We start from the raw sequence: 12,297 nt of genomic DNA on the forward strand, positions 1-12,297 counted from the left end.
TTCATTTAGACTTGATTGTGTGTTTTGGATCATTCTCTTGCTGCATGACCCAGCTGCGCTTCAGCTTCAGCTCACAGACGGATGGTCTGACATTCTCCTGTAGAATTATCTGATACAGAGCAGAATTCATGGTTCCTTCTATTAAGGCAAGTCGTCCAGGTCCTGAGGCAGCAAAGCATCCCCAAACCATCACACCACCACCACCATGTTTGACCTTTGGTATGATGTTCTTACTGTGGAATGCAGAGTTTGGTTTTCGCCAGGCATAATGGGACCCATCTCGTCCAAAAAGTTGACTCAAGTTTGCCAAAAAGCACCTGGATGATCATCAAGACTCTTGGAAGAACGTTCTTTGGACAGATGATTCAAAAGTATAACCTTTTGCACGACATGGTTCCAGTAATGCCTGGCGAAAGCCAAACTACTGAGTTTCAAACTCTGGAAGCAACGTCAGCACAAGAACTGTTCGTCGGTCGCAATGCCAAGCGTTGGCTGGAGTGGTGTAAAGCTTGCCGCCATTGGACTCTGGAGCAGTGTAAATGCGTTCTCTGGAGTGATGAATCACGCTTCACCATCTGGCAGTCCGGCGGACGAATCTGGGTTTGGCGGATGCCAGGAGAACGCTACTTGCCCCACTGCATAGTGCCAACTGTAAAGTTTGGTGGAGGAGGAATTAATGGTCTGGGGTGTTTTTCCATGGTTCGGGCTAGGCCCTTTAGTTCCACTGAAGGGAAATCTTAACGCTACAGCATACAATGACATTCTAGACGATTCTGTGCTTCCAACTTGGTGGCAACAGTTTGGGGAAGGCCTTTTCCTGTTTCAGCCTGACAATGCCCCCGTGCACAAAGCTAGGTCCATAAAGATATGGTTTGTCGACATCGGTGTGAAAGAACTTGACTGGCCTGCTCAGAGCCCTGACCTCAACCCCATCGAACAACTTTGGGATGAATTGGAACGTCGACTGCGAGCCAGGCCTAATCGCCCAATATCAGTGCCCGACCTCACTAATGTTCTTGTGGCTGAATGGAAGCAAGTCCCCGCAGCAATGTTCCAACATCTAGTGGAAAGCCTTACCAGAAGAGTGGAGGCTGTTATAGCAGCAAAGGGGGGATCAACTCCATATCAATGCCCATGATTTTAGAATGAGACGCTCGACATGTAGGTGTCCACATACTTTTGGTCATGTAGTATACATATAGGTAGGGATAGAGTGACTAGGCAACAGGCTAGATAATAAACAGTAACGGCAGCGTATCTGAAGAGTCAAAAGAGTTAGTGCCAAAACGTTCGATGCAGATAGTCCGGGTAGCTATTGGTTAACTATTTAGCAGTCTTATGGCTTGGGGGTAGAAGCTGTTCAGGGTCCTGTTGGTTCCAGACTTGATGCATCGGTACCGCTTGCCGTGCGGTAGGAGAGAGGAACAATCAATGACTTGGGTGGCTGGAGTCTAACCATTTTTAGGGCCTTCCTCTGACACCGCCTGGTATAGAGGTCCTGGATGGCAGGGAGCTCGGCCCCATTGATGTACTGGGCCATACGCACTACCCTCTGTAGCGCCTTGCAGTCGAATGCCAAGCATTCGCCAAGCAGCAGTGATGCAGCCAGTCAAGATGCTCTCAGTGGTGCAGCTGTAGAACTGTTTGAGGATCTGAAGACCATGCCGAATATTTTCAGGCTCCTTCACGTCTGTTGGTGTGTGTGGACCATGATAATTCCTTAGTGATGTGGACACCAAGGAAATTGAAGCTCTCGACCTGCTCCACTACAGCCCTGTGGATGGGGGGTGTGCTCGGCCCTCTGTTTCCTGTTTCTTGCTGACGTTGAGGTTGTTATCCAGGCACAACACTGCCAGGTCTCTGACCTCCCTATAGGCTGTCTCGTCAGTCAGTGATCAGGCCTACCACCGTCGTGTCGTCTGCAAACTTAATGATTGTGTTGCAGTCATGGGTGAACAGGGAGTAGAGGGGACTACGCACGCACCCCTGAGGGACTCCTGTGTTGACGGTCAGCGTGTCGGATGTGTTGTTGCCTACCCTCACCACAGGGGGGCGACCCACCGGGAAGTCCAGAATCCAGTTGCAGTAGGAGGTGTTTAATCCTATGGTCCTTAGCTTAGCGATGAGCTTGGAGGGCACTATGGTGTTGAACGCTGAGCTGTAGTCAATGAACAGTCTTCTTTCATAGGTGTTCGTTTTGTCCAGGTGGGAAAGGGCAGTGTGGAGTGCAATAGAGATTGCGTTATCTGTGGATCTGTTGGGGCGGTATGCAAATTGGAGTGGGTCCATGGTATCTGTGATGATTGTGTTGATGTGCGCCATGACCAGCCTTTCAAAGCATTTCATGGCTACAGATGTGAGTGCTACGGGGCAATAGTCATTTATACTGATTACCTTGGCGTTCCTGGGCACAGGGACTATGGCGGCCTGCTTGAAACATGTAGGTATTAGAGACTGGGTCAGGTAGAGGTTGAAAATGTCAGTGAGGACACTTGCCAGCTGGTTAGCGCATGCTCTGAGTACGCGTCCTGGTAATCCGTCCGGCCTTGTGAATGTTAACCTGTTTTAAAGGTGTTACTCACATTGGCTACAAAGAGCGTCCAGAACAGCTGGTGGTTCATGGTTCAGTGTTGCTAGCCCCTTAGCTCGTCTGGTAGGCTCGTGTCACTGGACAGCTCGTGGCTGGGTTTCCCTTTGTAATCCATGATAGTTTGCAAGCCCTGCCACGTCCGACGAGCGTCAGAGCCGGTGTAGTAGGATTCGATCTAGGTCCTGTATTGAAGCTTTGTCTGTTTAATGGTTCGTCGGAGGGCAGAGCGGGATTTCTTATAAGCATCCGGATTAGTGTCCTGCTCCTTGAAAGTGGCAGCTCTAGCCTTTAGCTCAGTGCGGATGTTGCCTTTAATCCATGGTTTCTGGTTGGGATGTGTACGTACGGTCACGGTGAGGACGACATAGTCGATGCACTTATTAATGAAGCTGGTGACTGATGTGGTGTACTCCTCAATGCCATTGGGTGAATCCCGGTACATATTCCATTCTGTGGTAGCGAAACAGTCCTGCAGCTTAGCATCTGCTTCATCGGACCACTTCCGTATTGGTACTTCCTGTTTGAGTTTTTGCTTCTAAACAGGAATCAGGAGGATAGAGTTATGATCAGATTTGCCAAATGGAGGGCAAGGGAGAGCTTTGTATGTGTCTCCGTTTGTGGAGTGCAGGTGATCTAGAGTTTCTTCGCCTATAATTGCATAGGTGACATGCTGGTAGAAATTAGAACATTGATTTAAGTGTGGCTATTCACAAGCCTGGAGAAACACCTGCTTTTCTCTCCCTCACTCCTTGTCTCTCTGTGGAGCAATGATAAACAGGATGTATTTCCCTTATGTCGGCTCCCACCACATCCTTTCTTAATTTACCCCTGATTTCCAGCACATCCACTAAGCTCACTGTAGTTATACTAACTGTATTCTGTTAGGCTAGATTCCACTCTCTTTTGTCCTGGAGTTACGCAAACTTGGAAGGGAAACAGAATATCAATAAAGTATTTTCTTTCCAACACGAATGCCCCTAATATCTTTTCATATTTCACATTTAACCGGTAATTATAAAAAATATAAAGCGTAAACCTTGCAAATGTAATTTCCAAAAATGTATACACTGAGTATACAAAACATCACCTACTACAGCGAGTGAAATCACTGCAACACTTAACAAAGAGCTGCAGTTAGTTTCAGAATGGGTGGTAAGGAATAAGTTAGACCTAAATATTTCAAAAACTGAAAGTATTGAATTTGGGACAAATTATTCACTAAACCCTAAACCTCAACTAAATCTTGTAATAAATAATGTGGAAATTGAGCAAATTGAGGTGACTAAACTGCTTGGAGTAACCCTGGATTGGAAACTGTCATGGTCAAAACATGTTGATACAACAGTAGCTTATTGTTGTCACTTGTTAAATTGTTGTCAGGTTAAATAAAGATTTTTAAGCCTTGAGGCAATTGAGACATGGATTGTGTATGTGTGCCATTCAGAGGGTGAAGGGGTGAGACAAAATATTTAAGTGCCTTTGAACGGGGTATGGTAGTAGGTGCCAGGCGCACTGGTTTGTGTCAAGAACTGCAAAGCTGCTGGGTTTTTCACACTCAACAGTTTCCCATGTGTATCAAGAATGGTCCACCACTTAAAGGACATCCAGCCAACTTGACCGTGGGAAGCATTGGAGTCAAGGGTGGGTGGGTGGTGCGCAACTCAATATTAGGAAGGTGTTCCTAATATTTGGTACACACAGTGTACGTTGGCTACATTCCAATATCCATACTAGGATACCACTTAGAAATATATACCCAATCAATCAAATATATTTTATAATATTACCGAATAAAACTGTGATCACTGCACTACAAACATTTTAACCAATCACAGCATTTTTACTGCATAAAATTATTAAATCAAGCCACACGTCAACAAAACCTTTCCCCCGTCAGCACATTTTCTTAATAACTTGAACAAAATCATCTCAAATTGCAATGCAAAATGTCAGAAGTGCTGCATCTAAATCAAGCAGTTTTGCCCGCTACTATCACAGAAAAACGCTGTGGAATCCTGGAGGGACTGAACAGTACAGAACAGTGCAGTCCCAGAGCATGCTTTTCTTACGTATCAAGTACAGCAGTGGTGCCCAACTATCCTCTGAGAGGGCTACCCCTTCTGGAAGCTTTTGCAACAACCCTAATCTAGCCTGATTCTACTAATTAGCTGCTCACCAGGACCTTGATTAGCTGAATCAAAGGAGTTACAGCACAACAGGGTTGAAGCAAAAGCTTGCATTGCCAGTAGCTTTCCAGGAAGAGGGTTTGCCGACTCTGAAGTATACAGAACAAAAATAAAAAACGCAACATGCAACAATTTCAATTATTTTACAGAGTTAGTTCATATAGGGAAATCAATCAATTGAAATAAATTCATTAGACCCTAATCTGTGCATTTCACATGACTGGGCAGGGGCGCAGTCATAGGTCCACCCACTTGGGAGCAAGGCCCACCCACTGGGGAGCCAGGCCCAGCCAATCTGAATGAGTTTTTCCCCACAAAAGGGTTTTATTACAGACAGAAATACTCCTCAGTTTCATCAGCTGTCCGGTTGGCTGGTCTCAGACGATCCCGCAGGTAAAGAAGCCGGATGTGGAGGTCCTGGGCAACATGGTCTGCGGTTGTGAGGCCGATTGGACATACTGCCAAAATCTCTAAAACGATGTTGGAGGTGGCTTATGGTAGAGAAATGAACATTACATTCTCTGGCAACAGCTCTGGTGGACATTCTTGCAGTCAGCATGCCAATTGCACGCTCCCTCAAAACTTGAGACATCTGTGGCATTGTGTTGTGACAAAACTGCACATTTTAGAGTGGCCTTTTATTAGATGCACCTGTGTAATGATCATGCTGTTTAATCAGCTTCTTGATTATCTTGGCAAAGGAGAAATGCTCACTAACAGGGATGTAAACACATTTGTGCCCAAATATGAGAGAAATAAGATTTTTGTGCGTATGTAACATTTCTGGGATCTTTTATTTCAGCTCATGAAACATGGGACCAACACTTTACATGTTGGGTTAATAGTTTTGTTCGACATAGAATAGGATATTCACATATGAACAGGTCCAGAGCGTTAAGCATTAGCATAACACTGATTGTTAAGTGAGCGACTCAATGTTTGGTTTACAACCCTCTGCGCCCATACATTAATGAATGAATGAATGAATGATGTTGAATTGAATATGACTATCACTATCACATAGCATAGTGATATTACTGTAGTTTTTGGAAGAAGGAGTTTCTGATTCTTGGTCTACATAGTCAGTGACATTCTCCTCTCTCTCTCTCTTTCTCCCTCTCTCTCTCTGTCTCTCTCTCTCTTCTCTCTTTCTCCCACTCTCGCTCTGTCTCTCTTCTCTCTGTTTTTCGCGGGTGTCGCTACAGGGCAGAGACGGCTGTGGGAGGCGGTCAAGAGGAGGAAAGCCATGTGCAAGCGGAAGTCCTGGATGAGCAAGGTACGGTACACAAATGCATACATACAGATACCCTACATACAAATATAATACATACAGTACACTCACTCTACAGTACAAACGATCTGTCTCGTACAGTGTCTTGATCCATCCTGTCGCACATTGTCAATCTCTGTTCCCTGTGGACATTAGGACGTGTTATCTTTGGTCTGAATTCACTGTCCCCATAGCTTGGTTTTACAGACTGAGTTCAATTGAGCTGAGCAGTTGTGTATACAATGGAGGTGTATAGAGAGGTTAGATGTCAGGTTCATTTGTGTGAGCGTGCACATGTACAGGCAATTGCCAAAATAAAGGAAACACCAACAAAGTGTCTTAATAGGACGTTGGGCCACCACGCGCCACCAGAAACACTTCAAAGCACCTTGGCATAGATTCTACAAATGTCTGGAACTCTATTGGAGGGATGCGACACCATTTTCCCACAAGTAATTACATTATTTGGTGTTTTGTTGATGGTGGTGGAAAGTGCTGTCTCAGGTGCCACTCCAGAATCTCCCATAAGTGTTCAAGTGGGTTGAAATCTGGTAACTTTTGCCCTCAGAACATCCTCAATTCGTCGGGGCATGGACTCTACAAGGTGTCAAGCATTCCACAGGGATGCTGGCTCATGTTGACTCCAATGCTTCCCACAGTTGTGTCAAGTTGGATGGATGTCCTTTGGGTGGTGGACCATTCTTGATACACACGGAAAACTGTTGAGCATGAAAACTCAGCAGCGTTGCAACCGCTGTGCCTGGCACCTACTACCATACCACGTTCAAAGGCACTTAAATATTTTGTCTTGCCCATTCACCCTCTGAAGGGCACACATACACAATCATGTCTCAATTGTCTCAAGGCTTACAAATCCTTTAAGCTGTCTCCTCCCCTTCAAGTGACATCAATAAGGGATCATAGCTTTCTCCTGGATTCACCTGGTCATTCTCTGTCATGGAAAGAGCAGGTGATCTTAATTTGTTGTACACTCAGTGTACACAGAATGCATAGAGACGGACAGATTCTAGTATGCTCACAAACATACAGTGCACTCCCGCACACACACCACACACACACACACAGAGCTTGGCTGGCTCTATCGCTGTCAATTGAGTTTGCATATGACCCCTAAGTCGGCATGTATAACGGAGTACAACTCTGAACTGTACCACTAATTGTCTGCTGAATAACCACATTACACACACACTTACTCACTGCCATGTCACCCTCTGAGGTTTAGTATTTGGGAGCTGCAGGCCTCTAGGATGCAGACTGCAGCGTTGGCCGCTCCAGCCAGAATGCAGCCAGGCTGAGGAGATGATAGCTTTCTAAAATTACACGTGTTTGTTTTCCGCTTCTGGCACCAACCACCGGTCCAAGTAATCTGCCTCCTCAGCCACTGACTGTGCTTGTGTGTTTGTGTGGGGGAGCTCAGGGTGTTAGTGTGTGTGTGTGTGCGCGTATGGTTATTCAGCAGACAGTTTGGGGTACAGTTTAGGGTTGTGTGCTGGTCTACCATCTTCACTATTTAAAAAAAACGTCCCTTCCCCTATTTAGAACACCAGACTCAACACAGATACAGACACACAGACTGCAGAACAGACTTATTGATATACACACCACACCACAGACGTGGAGCTGTAAAAATCCCCTCAGCCAGTAATGTCCAACTCCGTCTGCACTCAGATCACCTTTTGCCTTGATCAACAGTATGTCTTGCCCCTCTAAACAAAGCAACCTAACATACTGTTTACATTGAAGTCCCATGTACAGTATGGGTTCATATTGAGGTCAATAAGTAGTTGTAATAGCCTTACTCAAGGTTACTCCATTAGTATACCCCAGGGCCTGTATTCATAGGGGGAACAGTTTTACCTTTAAGCTGATAATAAATAAGAGGAGGGACCTGATCCTAGATCAGCACTCCTGCTCTGAGATGCTTTACGGGCTGAGACATCTTTTTTTCTTCCAAAGACCAACTTAAATATCTGTGTTAACAGTTTTTCTGCCTTAAAAGAAAAATCCACAAAAAAAAAGTCCACCGTTAATACAGTCAGCAGTCAAGTTTTCAAGATCTAGAATTTCAAGAAGAAAAGTGTCTTGCCACATCATCATAATGGTGCGTTTAGAAAAAAAATACCCCAAAACTTAACACAGATATAGGCTAGAGAAAGCAACAGGAAAAACTGGAATAAGCCAAAGAGGCATTGTAAAAAGCTTGAGGAGCATGGAGAAAAGCTTTAGACACTGAGGGAAGGGGCTTGATTTTAGTTCCTACTCACTGACACAAGTTTAATTTCCCTTCTTCCTCTCATAAAGATAACGGAATATCCTGGAGTTCTTGCGGAATACGGAAGGGAGGATTTGGTGTGTGTGTGCGTGTGTGTCTGTTAATTCTGTGTTAACTAATGTTTGTCTGTGTTTGAGTTTATCCATGAGTCTTGCTTGCACGCTCGTGTTTTTATGTTAATGCATGTTTTGTGTGTAGTATTTGTCTGTTTGTGCATGTTTGTGGCAGTATTGTTTGAGAGGATGTGTGTGTGTGTGTGTGTGTGTGTGTGTGTGTGTGTGTGTGTGTGTGTGTGTGTGTGTGTGTGTGTGTGTGTGTGTGTGCATATGCGTACCCCCCTCTGCCTCCACCCCTCCCGCCCTCACCAATCCCCATATCAAGATAACAGGCTAGGGATCACTCTGCACCCTCCCTGCTGTGGCACCCCTGGCCAAGTGAGCCGACCGTGGGGCGCTGGACATAATTGAGCCCTGGCTCTCCTCAACACACACCTCCTACAGCTACAGCACACACTCAATGGCTGGGAGGGAGGAAGGGAGGAAGAGGGGGGAGGAGAATAACCCTTCACACTGGGGCTGGGGAGAGGGAGAAAGAGAGAGAGAGAGAGACGGGTGGGATGGGGGGATCGAGATAGAGAGACAGAAAGGGGGGAAAGAGGGAAGATAATATCAGGCCCACTTCCCCCTCTACACAGCACAAGCCAGTGTCTCCCCTTTACAAAGTGCCTCAGCAGATAGCATGTCTTTCAACTCTAACGGTCATTAAGCTATCTCAACTCAACTAGGTGCTGTGGTCCTACCACCCTGCCTCCACACAGACAACCAATGTTGCTCTCCTTCTTTGAATACTGTACAACTAAGGTCAAAGTGCAGGGCTGCTTTGAAAAAAAGAAGTTGTTCTCAATGGGACTCATGCTTTAATAATACCAATTTTTAAAAAGTAATACCTTGGCTGGCCACTTCAGTTAAACTTGCTCTTTATCTTTTGCGACTGTTCCATGTGGATATACACAGTTTTTTAGGTACATCTAGTACCGGGTCGGACACCCCTTTGCCTCCAGAACTGCCTGAATTCTTCAGGGCATTCTACAAGGTGTCGGAAACGTTCCACAGGGATGTTGGTCCATGCTGACTCGATGGCCTCAGCTAATTGCTGCAGATTGGACAGCGGTACATTTATGCTGCGAACAGCCCGTTCCATCTCATCCAATAGATGCTCTATTGAGTTGAGGTCTGGGGACTGCGCAGTCCACTCAAGTAAACTGAACTCGCTATCATGTTCCAGGCTATGTTTTTCCACTCCTCAATTGTCCAGTGTTGGTGATCGCGTGCCCACTGGAGCCGCTTCTTCTTGATTTTAGCTGATAGGAGTGGAACCCGGTGTGATCGTCTGCTGCAATAGCCCATCTGTGACAAGGATCGACAAGTTGTGCGTTCCGAGATGCCATTCTGCACACCACTGTTGTACTGCGGCCCACCTGTTAGCTTGCACGGTTCTTGCCATTCTCCTTCGACCTCTCTCATCAACGAGCTGTTTTCACCCACAGGACTGCCGCTGACTGGATGTTTTCTGTTTGTCGCACCAATCTCTGTAAACCCTAGACACTGATGCGTGTGAAAAGCCCAGGAGGGCGGCCGTTTCTGACATACTGGATCCGGTGCTCCTGGCACCGACGATCATACCACGCTCAAAGTCTCTTAGGTCACTCATTTTGCCCAATCTAATGTTCAATCGACCAGTAACTGAATGCCTGCTTTATATAGCAAGCCACGGCCACGTGACTCACTGTCTGTAGGCGCAATCAATTTTCGTGAACTGTGTGGTGTACCTAATAAACTGGCCGGTGAGTGTATATCTTAATGGTGAACAACAACTTATTCTCACTGCTAAGTACTGGCTGTCTTTTTTACAGCAGTCAGATAACTCCTGGGCTACAGCACCCAAAGACTCATTTACAGAACTTAGTAAAAGTAGAGAACATCTTTTTGTTCATTTTGTATTAACACCATCTCCCCTCATTCCCTCTCTTCTTTCTCCAGGTGTTCAGTGGGAAGCGTCCGGACGGCGGGGACATCCAGCAGGCGGCGCCCACCTCCTCCTTCCGCAAGCTATCCCCAACGCCGCCCCCGGGGGTTGAGGGGAGTCCTCTATCCCTGTCCCAGCCCCCCCAGCAGCAGGCCCTCACCTGTCTGATCAGCGAGAAGGACCTGGCTCTCTTTGAGAAGCTGGGTGACGGCTCCTTCGGGGTGGTCAAGAGGGGCGAGTGGTTCACGCCCGCCGGGAAAGTGGTGAGAGGGACTGGGGAGTGTAGTGTGTGGGTACGGTACTGTTTGTGGGAAAGGCTGGTAGTGGGAGAGGTATTGGTCTGCATCTTACCCCCTATAGGCCCCCCTTTAGAAAACAGGGTCCCATCTAGACACATCTAATAACACACATGCTTCTGGAACACTTCTGGAACGCTTGATGTATACAGTAGTTTCACAGTACGGGATCAGGATAGAAAGACAGAGGAAGAGGAAATACAAGTCCCTCATGACCCTGGGAAACAAAGTATCAGTGGGTTCAAAGTTCAAACCATGACAACATGGGTAAAATGACCAAAAACACCTTCCTTCCAACATCTGTTCTGGTCAAACCCTTGACCACTAGCCCCTATAGATTTGACCTTGAGGGAGGGAAGGAGCGAGGGCGTGATGAAGAGAGAATCTTGTCCAAACACTCTCCAGCAGTGACCGCAACATGGCCAGATGGGAACAGTAAAGCCAGGTGCAGAATCACAACAGATCAGTATCCAAGGGAATAGTTTACAAAACATTTCACAGAGCCCATAGAACAGGGGTATTCAAAGCTTACCCTCTGAGGTCCGGAGCCTGCTTGTTTTCTGTTCTATCTGATAATTAATTGCACCCACCTGGTGTTCCAGATCTAAATCACTCCCTGATTAGAGGGGAAGAATGATAATAAACTGTGGAACTGGCTTTTAGGTCCAGATGAACATCTAGACCAGTGGCTGGGAATAAGGTCAGCTGATCTCCTACGTTATGCTGTAGTAGGACCTCCGTTCCCGTCGGGTTCTTATCCTACAGCATAATTGACCTGATATTTTACCTGATGATTTCAGCACCTTGCCACTGTCCTTAGATTAGCATGTAGGTCAGGCCAACTTGAACAACAAACAATAAAGTAAAAAATAATATTGTTCAGGAAGTGCAACCTGGTGCTCTATTGTCTCCTGGTTTAAGACTGTTCTGCGGCCGCCAGGCTGTTAGTAAGTGCAACTGGCTATCAATCACTTTCACTATGGATTTTGATTTAGCATTTTGCTAACATGGTCCCCAATCTTTCTCTCCAGTTGACCGTAGCGGTCAAGTGTCTGAAGACGGACATGCTGAGCCAGCCGGATGCGTTGGAAGACTTCATCTGCGAGGTCAACGCCATGCACTCCCTGGACCACCAGAACCTCATCAGGCTGTACGGGGTGGTGCTCACACAACCCATGAAGATGGTACGGACGGACACACACAACACATGTTCAATACGTCATTTGAGTCCACAAATCAGATTACATTTGCAATATGATCATGGATACCATGAATACACCTTCTTCGCCCATGACAGCTGACACAGAGCCGTATCTTTCCAGCTGCTTTGCTTTGCTCTTTGTGCATGCTTGTGTACATGCCTAAATAGCAGCACCACCAGCTTACACTCAAAACCTATACTGTTCCTAAGCGCAGACAGTGTCAAGTTTACAAACTGCTTCCTGTCCATGTGGCCCCTTTAAGTAATATCAAGGGCAGAAGTGATTGAGACCGAGGACTGAAATAAGGATTGACGTTTCCGCTCTGTTCTTTTCATCTCTGCGTCATTACATTTACATTTGAGTCATTTAGCAGACGCTCTTATCCAGAGCGACTTACCTCCCTGTACTTCCTCAGTATTATTTTGGATTGATGTG

At 46.2% G+C, this 12,297-nt stretch overlaps 1 protein-coding gene across 3 annotated transcripts in view; it reads left to right on the forward strand.

Moving 5' to 3' along the window:
• Positions 1-12,297, forward strand: part of LOC121534923 (activated CDC42 kinase 1) — a 72,554-nt gene that overhangs the window by 37,447 nt on the left and 22,810 nt on the right. For all 3 annotated transcript variants that reach the window (XM_041841546.2, XM_041841545.2, XM_041841547.2), the window contains exons 3-5: positions 5,982-6,052; positions 10,379-10,627; positions 11,692-11,844. In XM_041841546.2, the coding sequence (XP_041697480.1) occupies positions 5,982-6,052; positions 10,379-10,627; positions 11,692-11,844 (473 nt within the window). The remainder of the gene's footprint in view (positions 1-5,981; positions 6,053-10,378; positions 10,628-11,691; positions 11,845-12,297) is intronic.

Source organism: Coregonus clupeaformis, chromosome 21, assembly GCF_020615455.1.
Source record: "Coregonus clupeaformis isolate EN_2021a chromosome 21, ASM2061545v1, whole genome shotgun sequence".
NCBI classification, from domain to species: Eukaryota; Metazoa; Chordata; class Actinopteri; order Salmoniformes; family Salmonidae; genus Coregonus; species Coregonus clupeaformis.